This window comes from Rhincodon typus, chromosome 9 (assembly GCF_021869965.1).
Source record: "Rhincodon typus isolate 14 chromosome 9, sRhiTyp1.1, whole genome shotgun sequence".
Lineage (NCBI taxonomy): Eukaryota > Metazoa > Chordata > Chondrichthyes > Orectolobiformes > Rhincodontidae > Rhincodon > Rhincodon typus.
Genome location: NC_063340.1, coordinates 30,668,951 through 30,686,203, shown reverse-complemented (window position 1 = coordinate 30,686,203; position 17,253 = coordinate 30,668,951). Strand labels below are relative to the sequence as shown.

The window sequence follows — 17,253 nt, the reverse complement described above, 5'->3', positions numbered from 1 at the left end:
TTTGTGAATACCAGATTTTGATGTACAAATGTGCTTATCTCAATGAAATAAGCAGTTTAGTACAACCAGCATCAGAAATTGTGTCATTTGGTGAACGTGAGATTTTGAAGTTCCAAAGTACTTATCTCCCTGAAATAAGCATTTTACTGCAATCAGCATCAAATTTAAACATTTTTGTTGAATATCAGATTTTGTTGTTCAAACATTTTTAGCTCACTGAGATAAGCATTTTAATGCCATCAGCATCAGATTTTGACTTTTTTGGTGAATGCCAGATTTGGATGGTGTAAAGTGCTTATCTCAGTAAAATTAGTTCTTTATTACAATCAGCATCAGAGTTTCGGATGTTTTGTGCGTATGAGGTTTCGAAGTTCAAGAGTTCTTATCTCACTGAAATAAGCATTTTAATGCAGTCAGCATTAAATTTTAAGATGTTTGGTAAATGTGAGATTTTGACCGTCACGTGCTTATCTCACTGAAATAAGCGTTTCAGTAAAATCAGAATCAGATTTTGAGATGTTTTATGACTGTGAGGTTTTGATGTTTCAGTGTGCTTATGTCATTGAAATCAGTGTTTTAATGCAATCAGCAGCAGGTTTTTAGACGTCAGATTTTATGGTGAAAAGTGCTTATTTCCCTGAAAGAAGCATTTTACTACAATCAGCATTAAATTTTTAGTTGTTTGGTGACTGCAAGATTTTCATGTTCAAACATGTTTATTTTAGAATGAGCCAGCATGTCCCAGAAGATTGCTGGAAGCTTTGGTTTTCTGGTACAAATTTGCTTTTCTGACATCAGTTATTTGTTTTAATAATGTGCCAGCATTTTCCAGCAATTTGAAGAGGTTTGATATTTTGCGACTGAGTTGTGCATTCCACTGATATCTGGTTTTCAGAAGCCATATACTAAACTAGCTTTTAATAGAAAATGTAGCATAGCTGTGAAAGTACAGAGTTGTTGGCTGCTCTCTAGTTGTCCAGAACTTCTTGAAAGTTATGAGAAAAGACTCAGAAAAAGAAAAAGAAACAAGTGAATATTCTTTGTAGCCTGCAGGCATCTGTTTGCATGAATTAGTGACTTTGAATTCACAGAATCCATTTTTTTCATAGAATCCCTACGGTGTGGAAACAGGCCCTTTGGTCCAACAAGTCCACACAAACCTTCAGAGAATCCCACCCAGACCCATTCCCCAAACCCACCTAATCTACACATCCCTGAATTTAGCAATTTAGTATGGCTATTCCACCTGGCCTGCACATCTTTGGACTGTGGGAGGAAACCAGAGCACCTAGAGGAAAGCCATGCAGACACGGGGTGAATGTGCAAACTCCACACAGACAGTTGCCTAAGCAGGAATCAAACCCAGGTCCCTGGCGCTGTGAGGCAGCATTGCGAACCACTGAGCCACTGTTTCAAGCAAGACATCCAATTAACTTGTCCGTGATTAATAAAGGATTTCAGAAGACCTGGTACTCATCATTAAACCATTGAATTGGCCAATTACCATTCATTATCTTTAACTTTTTTCCTTAAATATATCTGTCTGTTTATAAGTGTGAGTACAGGGTCCAATCAAGGAAGATTGAGTTTAAATCATGGACACTAATCTGATCTTTTTTGTTTAACTTTCCTCTGCTAAAGTTACAATATTGATAATCAAATGTTATTTTGTTTAAATTTGGTGTCTGATATCTATTATTCATAGAGTCTGGTCAGGAGGAAATAGGCAATTTTGGGTGGCTTTGAATGTTTTAATTTTACTGTGCTATGAATCATAGACAGATCTATAGACAGACTGATTTGTTTTGGTCTCCTGGTATTGGCTGCAGCATTGGCAATCCTCAGACACTGACTCCCCCTGTACATAACCCTGCACCAGACATCACCAACCAGTAATGTTGGACACAAAGAATGACAATGCAGTACAAAAGCAATGATGTCAGTAGGATCTATTAAACTGTAAATGCCTTGCTCATCTAACATTCACATGCTGCAGCAGGTTCTCAACAATAGGTATCAATGCATGACAGTCTGTGTGGACATGAAGCATCATGTTGGTACAGTTGCATTCAGGACTACAGACACAGAAACAAACAGATGTACAGCAAAACAATGGAATTTGTACAAATGTGAGAATTCACATATATATTGTTCAATCAAGGGATAACTGGTGCTGGCCAGCCAACTACAGGTAATGTTGAAAAAGAGAAAACAAAGAGTGAACTGCTGCTGACTGCGTTTTAGTAGGAAACAGATCTGTTTTCAAAGCTTCTGGACAAGGGCTGTTTTTCTGTTCTTTTCTCTCTCTAATTATCCTCCAGTTATCAATTTGTTGATAGCTCTGAGCAAAGGATCCCAGTGTGTAAGAAATAAGTGAATGTATCCAGAGGTCAGAGAAGATTGTGTGGTAATGTTGGAATTCAAGCAAAAATGTAGTCAGTTCCTCGTGCCAGTGATACAACTCATGGTCTAGTAATTTCATAAAGGCTTGTTTCATTATTGAAATGGCTCCTGACATTGTGAATTATGATTTTTAAAAAAATTGTTCCTTAACTGCGCCTATCTGTCGTGAGAGTGGATGTTTTATGATTAAAGATGATTGGGCTTAGATTAGTTATTAATTACATTGCATGGTTATTCATCTGTGTTCAACTATAGTTATGTTATTAACAACAAAATGTTAATTTTTGTTTAATTTATAAACTTGCTGTCCAAGTACTGTTACTTGTAAAGTCTGGTTCAGAACAATTGAGCAATATTGAGGGTCATTGAATGTTTTCACTTCACATGTTGCGAATCCAGTCATAGTAAGGCTGATTTGGTTTGGTTTGCTTTGCTAAAGTGGAGGTGATGCTTCAAATCAGCCATGTATTTAATGACAGATCAGTCTTGACAGGTCTCATGGTTCACTCCTGCTCCTATCTTGTGTCCTTGTGTTCTGAGGGTATGGTGGAGGCAGATTCGATTAAGCTTTCTAAATAGAGTTGGATAATCACCTGAAGGGAAATACTTGCAAGGTGATGGGGCAAGAGCAAAGATTTACGACATAGGATTAGGGTTTGGAACGGCAAGGGATTAAGGCGAAGTGAATTGTACTTCCAAACAGCTGGCACGGACATGACAAATCAAATGGCCTCCTGCTATACTGTAATTATTCCCTGATTCTATTACAACCTGAGCCAATAATTCCTCTTACTACAGTATATTGAGTTATTCATGCATGGTAAATAGAACTTCAGAACCTTCAACAATGGGGATATAACTGGAATTTATAGTGTCAATTTCAAAAAGTCTATGTTTTAAATATGTTTACATACATACAAACATAGACAACATTCACACAGGACGTAAAATAAAATGGACAAAAAACACTTCAACATTTTGTTAGCTTTGGCCCAGAATCTGCTCACCATTTAGTTTGACATTTTCTTCTACATGGAACTCCAATTAACTTTGTGCTGCAAATTACTAGTATTGAGAGTTGACAATGGTAATACCAATTGAACATTCAGGCCTTTGATGACCAATGGAACTAACAGTTTAGTTTCCACACCAGTGAAATATAAAAATTTGAATGTTAACCTCAACTCAGCTGCATGCATCTGTTACTTCTACACTCAACAATACTAAATGGTCATGTTCATCCAGCCCTGCACCTTGTTGTCTCGGATTCCCCAGCATCTGCAGTTCCTACTATCTCTGATTCAATTTTAACCCCACTGCGAAGCCTCTTCTAAGGATGCCTAACCTGAAGAAGTTACCCTCCTCCCTCCGGACAGCCTCTCTGCTCCTAGGATGCTGCTTGGCCTGCTGTGTTCATCCAGCCCTGCACCTTGTTGTCTCGGATTCTCCAGCATCTGCAGTTCCTACTATCTCTGATTCAATACTAAATGGTCTCCTGGTTGACCTCACAACCTGTTTAAACTTGAACTCAGACTGAAATTCTTTCCCCAAATTTCTCCTTCAAATAGAAGCACAGAATGATTATACCACAGGAGGACAACTTCAGCCTGTTGTGTCTATGGCTGGCTCTCTGCAACAGCAATTCACCCAGTCCCATCTCTTTTCAGATGCTCTTTAAAACGTGTCTCTAAGTTTTGAACCTCTGTCATTAAACATCCATAAATGGCTCAATATCAAATTTTGCTTTGGGATACTTTACTATTTTAGAGATGATACATAAAAACAAGTTATTAGCATAGCTTGAAGTTGCAGTTTTGACCGCGAAATATTTAAACAGTGTTTATTAAAATAACAACAAATTGCAACTGACTCCTTTGCATATGGATTACAATGCACAAACAAAAGAAATATACAGTCAGATGCCCACAGTTCAGTCATTTTTTTAATTGATGGAATTCAGAAACAAAGACAACTGCTACCTGCATGTGGAAGTGATCTAATCTATAGTAATTCATAACAAATTAAATTTGCTGATCAGAAATATTGTTTACTTGGCTGCGTATTCTGATTCAGTGACAATCACGCCCAACAATGCATTTTACAATTTGTCTTCTCAGATTTCTTTTGGTTCACTCATTTCGTTCCAGCCCCTAATTATTTGTTGTTATTGGTTTCAATAATTTCTCCATTTTAACTTGCATCCAAGGTACATGCTCTATGCAGCACGTATAGGATAATTACCACTTATTGTTAACCAATTTCAAAGTGGAAAGTCACAAAAACACACATTGCCCTACTAAAAGGGTCCTTACCAAAAACAACATAATGTTCTGTGTTGAGTAGAATTTGTTTTTCCAGTGCAAATTTTGAGATACTAGTGGAGATGTTGGTGAACATTGGTAATAAGATTATGCTATTTGTCACTATTTACAACTCACAGCATTTCTTTTTTCTCATTACATAGTGCTTTTTAATTACACATTAATAATTGCATGCACTGTAGACTCAATAATTTACAGCAAATTTTGGGCAAATATATTGAAGGAGTATAATCAAATCATTAACAACAATTTGCAATCACTCTTTCTATTATGGCTAGGCAGCTGTGTAAATTACATGCTCACTTATGTGCAGTGGTATGTGTGCAAGATTTCCTGCCATCAAAGCACAGATCTGATTCATTGCCTTTCAACACATATTGCTATTCCCATTCCTCCACCAATACACAAAGCAGCGATCCCACGCTTTCCTCCTGTTCTCTCCAAAGTGTAGAGAAGTGTGACCAGGATACGGCACCCAGACATTCCCAACGGGTGACCTAAAGCAATAGCACCACCTTGGATGTTTACCTATAAAAACACAATCAGAGCTAATGTCAATCTACACAACTCTTTTCTAAAGCAAAAGTACTCCTTGAATTTTTGTCCTGATCTATCAACCTCCCTGCAACCAAATGTTCCTGAAGAGAGTAAGTTGTACGCCATATGGGAAGACGCAGTTTTCTAGTAGCTTGGTGATGAGAGGGATAATTGATGGTTCAGCAGAGTAATTTATAATTTAGTCAATTTGTCTCTTCTAACCATCAAAAATATCTACATTAATATTATGTTCAGGGTGATTTGAGACGTAACTGAAATTCCAAGGAAGGTTGGTTGTTGTACAGCTACAACTGTACAAGCTCTACAGAAACTGGAAATTCACCAATTGCAGGATTATGGGGATCTCCCAATAATGGATGGAACCAGAGATGTCCAGCAGTAAACAACAAATTATTCCTTTTCAACATGTCATCTGCACTCTGCAGAACTTCAGGACACTTCAAGTGCCCTGGAGGACCTGTGCTTTGGAAGTGTCCCCAGATGGATCAGCTCCAGGTCAGGATTTTCAAGCTTGATTGGCAGCTCCAGTCAATGCAGAACATCAGAAAGGATCATGTGTTCCAGGAGGTGGCCACCCCTCAGGCAGGGGCTATCCGAAAGAACAGGAAGAAGCAGGAAATGCACAGGGCCTCAGGGTATATACCACTCTAGGTGTTGAGTAGTGATTTGCTTTGACTTGATTTATTGTAGTAACATGTACCTGAGTACAGTGAAAAGTGGTGCATGTGTTCAAGCTTCTGTATCTTCTGACTGATGGGAGATTTTGGAAGAGAGCATTACCGAGGTGGGAGGGATCTTTGATGGTGCTGGCAGCCTGTCTGTGGCAACGAGAAGTGCAAATGTAGTCCATGGATGGGAGCTTGGCTTCTGAGATAGTCTGGGCTGTGCACACAACTTTCTGTAGTTTCTTATGGTCCTGGGCAGAGCAGTTGCCGTACCAGGCCGTTATGCACCCAGATAGAACGCTTTCTGTGGTGCATGTGTAAATGTTAGTGAGGGTCCTTATGGACATGCCATTAGAGAATGCAGGGATGAAAGGAGTGTAGTGCAATCCAGTTATGGTACCTATGGACATGGAGTGCACAGAATGAAACAGTGAAGAGTAGAAATGCAGTTGTTATAGGGGATTCCACAGTCAGGGAAACAAAGGATTTTTGTAACAGTCATTGAGAGTTCTGCATAGTATGCTGTCTACCTGGTGCCAATGAAGGAGAAGGGTGCAGAATATTCTGTGGGTGGAGTGAGTCAGAAGGTGCAATGAAATAGACATTGACGTCCTATAAACAGATTTTCAGGTGTTAAGAAGCAAGTTAAAAAATACAACCATGAAGGTGATAATCTCTAGATAACTTCAAGTGCCTTTTACTAGCTGGAATAAAAATAGGTAACAGAAACAATGCTTGGCTTGAGGTAAAGTGTAGAAGGGAGGGCTTCAGATCCTTGGAGAATTGAGACCAGTTATGGAACAGGAAGAACCTATTCAATGAAGATGGGCTGCAACTCAATAGGACTTGGACTTGTGAGAATGTTTGCAAGTGTTGTTGCAGGTGTGTTAAAGTAAAGTTAGCAGTAGGATGGATACCAGCAGATAGAAATAAAAGAGAGGAATAAGGTGCATGAGGTGAGAATGCTGGGCAAAGCCTAACCCTAACCCTAACGCAGTGAAAGAAATTCTTCCATATTAAGTAGGAGCGGACTAAGGAGGACCATGGGTAACCTACACCCTCAGAAGATTCTTTAAATTCACTCATGGGATGTGGGAGACACTAGCTGGGCTACTATTTGGGCTTCTGAATTCCTAATACAGTACCCTTTTCATTATGTTGCCATCTAGGTGCCTGTCGGTGAACACCTGGAAAAGAGTGATCGTCATATTTTTATATTAGTAATGGAAAAAGGCAGGGAATGGTCTAAAGTAGAATGTTTAGATCAGATAAGCACGAGTTGCAATGCAATAAGTAGGGATCTATCCAGGATAAAATGGAACTAACAAAAAGGGGTGATCTTTAAGGAAGAGATGCATCAGTTACAAGTTAGGCATATTTCATTAAAGGGTTAAACCAAAAATAGAATTTCTTGATGACAAGAGATTATGCTGAAACAAATTAAAAGAGGGCATACAAGTGAATGTTCCAAGTAAGAACCAGGTCAAAACCCAGATTTAGAGGAGAGGTGAAGAGAAAAGTAGACTAGCAGGGGAAGAATATGAGGATAGAATTGCAGCCAACATAAAAGGCAGCCCAAAAATCTTTTACACCTCTACGCCTATATAGTAAGTGGGCAATAAGAGCGGGTTCTATTCAGAACAAAGTAGGTGACACATGTTTGGATGATGCAAATGTGATATCCTTATTCAAGAAATGGCTCAGGACGGCATAGCACCTGCAGGCCAGTTAGTTTAAAAACAATAGTAAAGTTTTAGGAACAATAATCAGGACAAAAAAAAGAACAAGACTTGGAGAGGTTGAGGTTCATAGAATCATACAATCCCTACAGTGTGGAAACAGGCCCTTCAGCCCAACTAGTCCACACCGACCCTTGGAGCATCCCACCCAGACCCATCCCCGTGTAATGCAACTAATCTACACATCCCTGAATACTATGGGCAATTTAGCATGGCCCATCCACCTAGCCTGCACATCTTTGGATTGTGGGAGGAAACCAGAGCACCCAGAGGAAACTCCCGCAGACATGGGGAGAATGTGCAAACTCCACACAGACGGTGGCCTGAGGGTGGAATCAAACCCGGATCCCTGGCACTGTGAGGCTGCAGTGCTAACCACTGAGCAGCTGCAGTGCTAACCACTGAGCCACCGTGCTGCCCAATTAATTAAGGAAATTTGTAAACGGCACCTTGTGCTTGACTCATCCATGTTTCTGATGAAGTAACATACTAGTTTGATGAATGGATTGCAGTGGATGTTACTGACATGGATTTTCAGAAGATAATTGACAAAGAAAAACATAAAGGGCTGGTTAACAAAATTAAGGCTCATGGAATTTGAAGGTCAGTAACTAACTGAATAAAAAGAAGTCTTCAGGCCAGAAAACAATGGGGTGGGGTAATGGTTTATTATTCAGACTGGATGAGTAGACAGCACGTGTTCTCTAACAGTCAGTGCTAGGATCAGTGATATTTTAGTTGCATATCAATTTCTTGTTCCTAGAAGTAAATTGGAATTTCAAAATTTGCTAATGATACAAAACCTGGATGAGTGGCAAACAGTGAGGATTACGTGAATAACCTGGAGTATAATATAGATAGGCTAGCAGAATGGGCAGCTAGAATTTAATGCAGGGAAATGCAAAGTGATGCAATTGGTAGAAGGGATAGGAAAAGGCAAAAGATTGTTCAGGAATGGAGGGATCTGGGGTTGCATGCGCATAGATCTTGAAAGGTAGGAGGACATATTTGGACAGCAGTTCATACAGCATATGAGATTTTGGACATCATAAAACCGTGAGTGCACATACAAGGAAATTATGCTGAACGTTTAATAATGCCTGGTAAGGCTCCAAATAGGGTATTATACCCAATTCTTGTCACAAGGATCCAATTTATAAAGGATACGAAGGCCCTTGAGAGGCACTAGGAGAGATTTACCAGAATGGTTCCACACACATTGACGTTTGTTACAAGGCTAGAAAAGTTGCTTTCTGGCACGATGGCTCAGTGGTTAGCACTGCTGCCTCACAGCACCAGCTACCCAGGTCCGATTCCACCCTCAGGCGACTGCCTGTGTGGAGTTTGCACACTCTCCCTGTGTCTGTGTGGGTTTCCTCCGGGTACTCCAGTTTCCTCCCACAGTCCAAAGATGTGCAGGCTAGGTGGATTGGCCTTGCTAAACTGACCATAGTGTTCAGGGGTGTATAGATTAAGTGGGTTATAGGGGGATGGGTCTGGGTGGGATGCTCCAAGGGTCGGTGCGGACTTGTTCGGCCGAAGGGCCTGTTTGCACACTGTAGGGATTCTATGATTCTAGACTGGCATTTTAATTAAATAAATCTGTGGACTGACTGGATTGCTGCAAGGAGAGCCAGCATGGATTCAATGTGAAAGATAACTTCTTTCTTTGCTGTAAATATTCCTAGGACTCTGAGTTAAAGCAAGGTGTTTCCCTAAGCATCTGCAGCACAAATTCCATTGCATAATCTGGGCTACATTACAACACAATTGGCATATTGACAACTGACCTCAGCCATTAAGAAGAGAGCTAGGGAAAAGGACAGTAATGCTCTTCTGTCTGATTCGTGAATGGTCATTCATTTGAAAATAAATGTAGGAACATTAGGTGGTTTTGTTGCAGCACCCAATTTTTGAATGTCAGCTTGACTCTCAGATGAAGAAATGGCATTTGGTTAGGGAGGGAACAGAGGACAGTTAATGGTCGTGCAATCATTCTCCAGTATGGTCTGGCACCTTAGGAGCAGTCACAGAAAGAGGAAAACATGAGCAAAAAATTACATATAAAAAAGCATCTTAAGCATCCAAAGCTAAAAGTATCATGCAATGGAGCTATGATATTCTCTAAAGTCATGGATAAAAACTACATAAGGGTTGCTACAAAGAAGAGTCTGTTTTTGACACTAGCACCAACTCTTATTTTTCATGGATGTGGGAACCTGCAGCCATTGAGAACTTGCCACATCAGACATATCAGCTACTCATGAGCAGCATAAATGACTTATGTGGCAATCATAATGGGAATGCACAGTGTACACTCAGGCTACAGACTGTAGAGGGATCGTGACACAAGCCCCTTTCAACTGCTTGAATATACACCTGGTTGTAAGAAATTGTACAATTCTTGGTTTTTTAATACGTGCTTTTTTCCAAGTACACCATTAGTTACTGTTAAAATAATTTTCTTCTCTCCATCTCACCTTTTCTGGGTTTAAACCAAGCTCCTTGACAACAGCAATTGACTGTGCAGCGAAAGCTTCATTAATTTCAAACAGATCAACTTCATCCAATGTCCAGCCAGCTTTATCCACCTAGTAAATTTAGGAGATTAGTAAATTAAGCCCATGGTTCAACAGTGATTTAACATAACCTCTATTCCACCAGACTTTGAAAATACTGATGATAATGATAATGTAAAAATAGGTCTCTTATTACAACATGTCCTGTAGATTTGTTAGAAGGAATACTTGAATAGCAAATTAATAATCATCACGGGTGGTGATAATAAAAAGGTGATAAATTCAGCATACATAGTGCAGGAGCTGAATTAAGCTGCTGAAACAACTATTTTCACAATGCCACATCTCTTAATTTCCTCATGATACTGCGCAGTGCTTTATTCTCAGCTACTTGTCTCTTGACAAAAATACCAAACCGGTCACAGAAGTGTGTGACAGAACCATTAAATCAAGACAGGCAGGTGTCTACACAGCTCCTGGAGTTAAGATGTTGGACAAGGAGAAACTAGATTATTGATTTTATTTTTTATTGTTCTAACAAATACAAGGGTAATGTTATTTGACTAGTAATGCAAAAGCACTAGGGACACAGGTTCAAACTCCCCTGTCATAGCTGGTGGAATTTAGATTAGATCAATTAAAAAATCTGGAATTAAAAGCTTGTTTCAGTATTGGTTACCCTGATTTCATTGTTGTTTATAATAAAAATCTATCTGACTCACTAATGCCTCGAGGAAAGGAAACTTGTTCTAACTGGTCTGGTCTACACACGAGTCCAAATCCACAACAACGTGGTTGACTTTTAAATGCCTTTTGAAAGCCTGTTAGCTATTAAGTTATATTAAGTTGCTACAAGGTCAGACAGGAATGAAACTGGATGAACCACCCAGCATTGACCCGTGAAGTAACTCCACAGATATCCTGACAGGTATCCTGTCACTGAGTCAGCCCTTATTTACACATGGAAAGTCCTTGGCACTGATTCAGCTTCCTTAGAGCCAGCTCTCAGAGTGAACAGAACCTCTGACACCCCTGTTTATATTAGTCAGCCAGGGCTCCCCTTTTGGGCCAGATTAATAGACCCAGTCAGTGAACTCATTCTACGAGGTCCACCTGGTTGACCTCATTACAATCACTACATCCACCCCCGTCACCCCACCTCCAACCCCGCGTCTGAGGCCATAAGCCGGTTCTTTTGTTTTTGGAGCTCCTCCTGAAGCGTTTTAGCACTGGGTCAAGTTCTCCCAACTCTGTCTCTAGTACAGGTGGAGTGTAATGCACAGTAGCTCACATCTTGCACCCAGAGCATCTCGGAAGAAATTCATTCTCTTCTTCAGGAAGCAGAGGTGAAGAGGCAGCAACATCCACCATGTCCACCTCAGATTCTAAGCCACCTTCAACGCCTGAAGGAGAGAGCAAACCCACAGGTTCTGTAACAGTTGGAAAGTCAGTCAAGGAGCCAGGCATGTTTTTACTCCCGCAATATTTGCAAGTTTACAGCTTTCACATGGTCATGTGCTTGTTCAGGACCATCGCACCTACCCGAACTTTTATAGGTCACTGGATCTGACCTTGCATCAAACATGCCTCTTACCCATGCAGGGCCACTCCTGTGGTTCGCACACCAAACTTCATCCCCTGACATAAACTGTCTCTCTCGCTGAGCAGAGTCACGTGTCAGGCATTGGCGTTCCTGATGCTATTCCACCCTCCTCCCCTCAAGGTCCAAGAAGTTCAGATTTGTGCAGAGTCTTCTCCCCATTAGCAACCCTGCTGGAGTTAGCTGCATGAGGTGTGGGCTGATAATCAAATAGGAACCAAGACAGTTCAGTAGCTAGTGAAGCTGTAGACTGTTTCTTTAAGCCTGCCTTCAAAGTTTAGTCTGCTCTTTCTGCCAGACCATTGGATGCTGAATGGTATGGAGCTGTCCTTATATAATAAATACCATTCGACTTTCCCTACTGGTAAACAATGGCCTGTTTATCTGTGACCAAGACGTCCAGGAATTGCAAAAGACACGAGAAGTTTTTCTATCTTCGTCCTCGTGTTTGATGAAGAAACTCTATGCACATCCAGCCACTTTGAGTGGTCATCCACAACGACAAAGAACATCAAGACCATGAAAGGGCCTGCAAAATCAACGTGTAAATGAGTCCAGGGTTTACCCAGCCATTCCCATGAATGTGCGAGAGATGCTGGCAGTAAGTTTGTCTTTGTTGGCACTCTGGGCATTGCCCCACCAACACAGCTATATCTAGCCACCAGACATAACTTCTCGCAAACATCTTCATTTTGGAAACCCCTGGATGACTCTGATGGAATTTTGGCAGAAACCTTTGCTCCAGACAATCACTCAAGCTCCCCATAGTAAGATGCCATTCTCTGCTGTGAGCCGGTCTCTCCGGGTTCAAAAAGGTTTCAATTCTGATTGTGACAGCCCTTTGGTTCTCCCCATCACCACCAGCTGTTTTGGTTTTGCCAGGGCCAGATCTTTCTGTGTCCAAAGTCTGATATTGTCAGCTGTGACTAGAAGTGTGTCCAGAAAATTTAAAACAGAATGGACTTTTCCAGCAGCGGGGTATCACCAGCAGTGTATCTGCCAGTGGGAGGTTATTCAATGCATCCGCATTTACCACTTGACCTCCCAGACGGTGTTCCAACCTGTAATTATATGCACTTAGAGCCCATCACTGAATTCGCCTGAACTCATTGGCAGCACTGACTTGTTCTCTTTAAGAATACCTAGCAGAGGTTTGTGGCCCATTATCTTATAAATCTATGACTGTAAAGGTATTGGTGGAACTTCGGACTCTAAATATGGCTGTCAAACCTTCCTTCCCTATCTAGATGTATTGACGCTCTGCATTAGCCAAAGTTCTGGTTATGTACTCTATTGGACATTCCTCTCCGTTGGGCCAGCTATGAGCTAATACCACCCTGATGCCATATAGTCATTAGCAGATCTCACTCAGGATCATAGCGTGCCAACATTTTAGAGGAGAATCGCTGTTTCTTCACTTCCCTCAAAGCTCACGTCAATTTCCAAGTCTGACCCTTTTTTGTAAAAGAGTTGAAGCAAAGGTGCCAGAATGGAAACCAGGTTATGTATGAACTTTTAGTAAAAATTCACCAGCCCAAGGAAAGCCTTAAGTTCCAGTACAGATGTGGGAGCCGGGGCACATTCGATATCTCCCAATAGGTAAAACCCAGTCTTGTCAACTCTGTAGCCCAAGTACATCACTTGTGGCGCCTGGAACGCATTTTTTCCCTTCTTAGGCGTACTGAGATAAACGTTTAAGGACTATGTCCAAGTTCTCTAAATGATCCTTATTGGTCTTCCTTGTTATTAGCATATCATCTAGATAAATGGCGACCTGGGGTAAACCTTGCAAAATGTTCTCCATTGTCCACTGACGACACCCAAAATGGCAGTCCCATATAATGGTACAAACCCTCATGGATACTAATTGTAGCATACTTCTGTGAATCCTCATCTAACCACAATTGCAACTATGCATGACTCATGAAGCTTCATGAAGTACAGCCCTCTTACCAGATTTGCATATAAATCCTCTAAACGATGGATTGGGTATTTAACCAACCACAAAAAGTGGTTTACCATTTGTTTAAAATCTCCACAAAGGTGAACTGACCCGTTGGACTTCACAATTGGTACGAACGGTGCTACCATTCCGCAAACAGGAATAGTGTGATAATTCCTTCGCTTTCCAGTCTTCTGATTTCTGCCTCTACTTTTGCCCACAATGCGACTGTCACTAGGCAGGCCTCATAGAATCATGGAATTGCTTCCTGGACCACATGCAAGGTGGCCTTGGCTTCTTTGATAGACTCTAGACCTTCCTGAAAAACGTTCAGGTATTTATTTAGGACTTTACCCAGGCAGCCATTTTCTAATTGAAAAATGTTGAACAAATCTAGTTGAATCTTTTTCAACCAAGTTTGCTCCATCAGCTTGGGTCCGAGCCTTTTACTACAATCAGTGGTAACTGAACCAGCTGTTTCTCATAAGAGATCGGGACCAAAGTTGAATCCTGAATCTGCAAAGGTTCCCCGGTATAGGTTCTCACTCTAGCCAAGGTAAATGTAAGGGTTGAACTCCAGAGAGAATTTTGTTAAAGACTGATTCTACAATCACTAAAATGGCTGCGCCAGTATTGATCTCCGTTAGAACCAGGTGATCATTTAACCAGATGTTTATTTTGATTGGTTCTGATTTGGATGTTGCTAAGCAATTTAACTGTTCCAAATCAGATGCAGGTCGGCTTTTCCAGGGTGTGCACTCTCCTGGGTACCGTCCTATGAGTTCTCTTACTCCATTTAGGTCTACTGGGACTCTCGTGCTGTCTCAAGTCTGCATTCCGGCAGCAAGTTCAATGGTTTGCCGGCCAGATCCTAAAGAAAATTTTAACCATTTGGTCAAGGTCACCGGACCGGAAACGTTAGCTCTGTTTTCTCCTTCACAGATGCTGCCAGACCTGCGGAGGTTTTCCAGCAACTTTGTTTTTGTTCCTGTTTTAACCATTAGGTCAAGGCTTTGCTTTGTGTGGGGTTTTGATGTGGGCTGACCTACAGTCCCTCTATTTAGGATATGACCTGAATGAAGTGATGCAATTGCCTTCATTCAAGTGGTGTGTTCCAAGCTCAATTTGACCTGCAACTCACATGCTCCATTTGCCACATTTTCCACTGTTAAAGACAGTTGTAGTGCCTGTTTCAAGTTCAGTTGGGCTTCAACTAATAGGCAGTTTTACATGGTTACATCATTAATCGCACATACCAAACTCTCAGCATCTCATTAAGGGTTAAACCAAGGTTACATGCCTCTGCCAGTCATCTTAACCTAGTTAAAAATCCTGATATGGATTCCCCTGGTTCTTGAATTGTCAAGTAAGACTGATAGCATCTCAGAATTAGAGGAGGTTGGGGTTGTAACATTCCTTAACGAAATCCATCAACTCTCGAAAGGTTTGAGTATCTGGTGCCTCAGGGAAAGTTAGACTCCTAGTACCTAAAAAAACTGCATGTCCACAGCTGTTGGGAGAATTGTTGCTTTTCATCTGCCCCCATTTCATTTGCCTGGAAAAAAATAACATATTCTTCCCACATATTGGGCCCAATCTTCTATGGCAGGATTAAACGAGTCAAGCTTCCCAAATAACAGCATCATACCAGAAAAGCATACCTCAACTCAAAGATGACCACTGCAAGTGAATTTCTTCAGGAGCATGCTTTTCACTCATCACCGCTAAAATAACTCCAGAGAGGCTGGTATCCTGTCACCAAGTCACCCTTTATTTACATATGGAAAGTCCTTGACAGTGATCCAGCTTCTTTAGAGCCAACTCTGAAAATGAATAGAACCTCCGACACTCCTGTTTATACCTGTTAGCAATGGCTCCCTGATCGAACCAGATTAACAGCCCCAATCGGGGAACTCCTATTCTATGAGGTCCACCCGGCTACAATCTGAGCACTAGAAATGACAACGCTGATGCCAACCCTGTTGACCATTAAAAATCAACCTCAGTACTATCAAGGAGACTTCTGCCAAAATTAGGAGAGCTGCCCCGCAGATTAGTCAAGCAATAGCCTGAAATAGTTACACTAACCAAATCATACCTTACAGACAAAAGTCTCAGACACCACTATCACCTTTCCTGGGTTTGACATGTCCCATTTATGGGCTAGGTTCAGCAGAGCTGGTGGCACAGTGGGACGGAGCCAGGAAGGGAAAATTCTAATCAGTAGTTAGAATCTATTTACTTGTGATAAATAGCAGCTCTGGTTAAGTACAGAAAGCTGGTCTCGAGGCAGGCATGGGTTAATCCAGGATTTGTTAAAGTCAAATTATAAATCACAAACTCCATTAAATTGTTTGACTGGACAATACAAGATTGATCAAGTTAGACCAGTACATATTGCGTATAAGAACTTTGGAAGCCAGTTGACAAACAGATTTGTAAAAGAATGAAGGCACATAGAATTAAGAGGAACGTAGTAGTATAGGTATAAAACAAATTACTATGGATTCTTGGATCTGAAATATGAACAGAAAATATTGGAGAAACTCAGCAGGTCTGACAGCATCAATGGGCAAAGAAATTGAGTTAGTATTTTTAGTACAATATGACTCTTCTTCAGAACTGCTGAGGTTCTCCAGCATTTTCTGTTTTTAGCATGGATATAAAAATCAGTGACAGGAGGCAAAGGTGAACTGAAGTTTTTCAGTGTGGTGGTTTGCAGTGATGTTCCTCAAGGATCAATTTTAATCTTCTCAAATTTTTTGGATGACCTAGTCTCAACTATTGGTGGTAGTACTATAATGCTTGCAGATTAGATTGAAAAGTAGCGGGTAGTGAGGAGGAGAGTTTACAGCCTATGGATGACACAATCGAGATGATGAAATGATGGTGGAGTTCAAAGTGAAGAATGTGAAACGATACACATTCAAAGGACTAGAATAGAATTATCATTTATTGTCACTTGTATTTTTTACAAAAAAAAACACAATGAAAATGTTTAAGTCACCATAATATGGCACCTAAGTCACCATTCCACAGCACCTAACTTGCCATACCATGACTCATATGAAAGATGCATAAAAGGCATAATTTTGAAAAGTGTAGGCGAGTAGTGATCGTAGTCACCATATGCACAAATTCTTAAAGGTGATCAAGCAACACATAGGCTATTTGGATTTATAAACAGAAGCATAGAATATAAAAACAGAGAGAGCTTTATGAATCGATGGTTAAGCTTCAACTGGACAATTGTGCACAATTCTGGGAACTACACTTTGGAAATTTATAAAGGGTACAGAAAAGATTAACCAGGATGTTACCAGAGTTGAGGGATTTAAGTAAGGAGTGGAGAAATTGGAAAACTAAGGACGGAACTCAGTGAAAATTAAATGTTTTCAGAGATAGTAGGAACAGCAGATGCTGGAGAATCTGAGATAACACGGTGTAGAGCTGGATGAGCACAGCAGGTCAAGCAGCATCAGAGGAGCAGGAAGGCTGACGTTTCG

General features: G+C 40.8%; 1 protein-coding gene across 2 annotated transcripts in view; it reads right to left on the bottom strand.

The window, feature by feature from the left end:
- Nucleotides 1–1,934: 1,934 nt before the first annotated feature.
- Nucleotides 1,935–17,253, bottom strand: part of acat2 (acetyl-CoA acetyltransferase 2) — a 96,103-nt gene continuing 80,784 nt past the window's right edge. For both annotated transcript variants that reach the window (XM_048601171.1, XM_048601170.1), the window contains exons 8-9: nt 10,167–10,277; nt 1,935–5,252 (exon numbers count right to left, since the gene is read on the bottom strand). In XM_048601171.1, the coding sequence (XP_048457128.1) occupies nt 5,082–5,252; nt 10,167–10,277 (282 nt within the window). In that variant the 3' untranslated portion in view covers nt 1,935–5,081. The remainder of the gene's footprint in view (nt 5,253–10,166; nt 10,278–17,253) is intronic.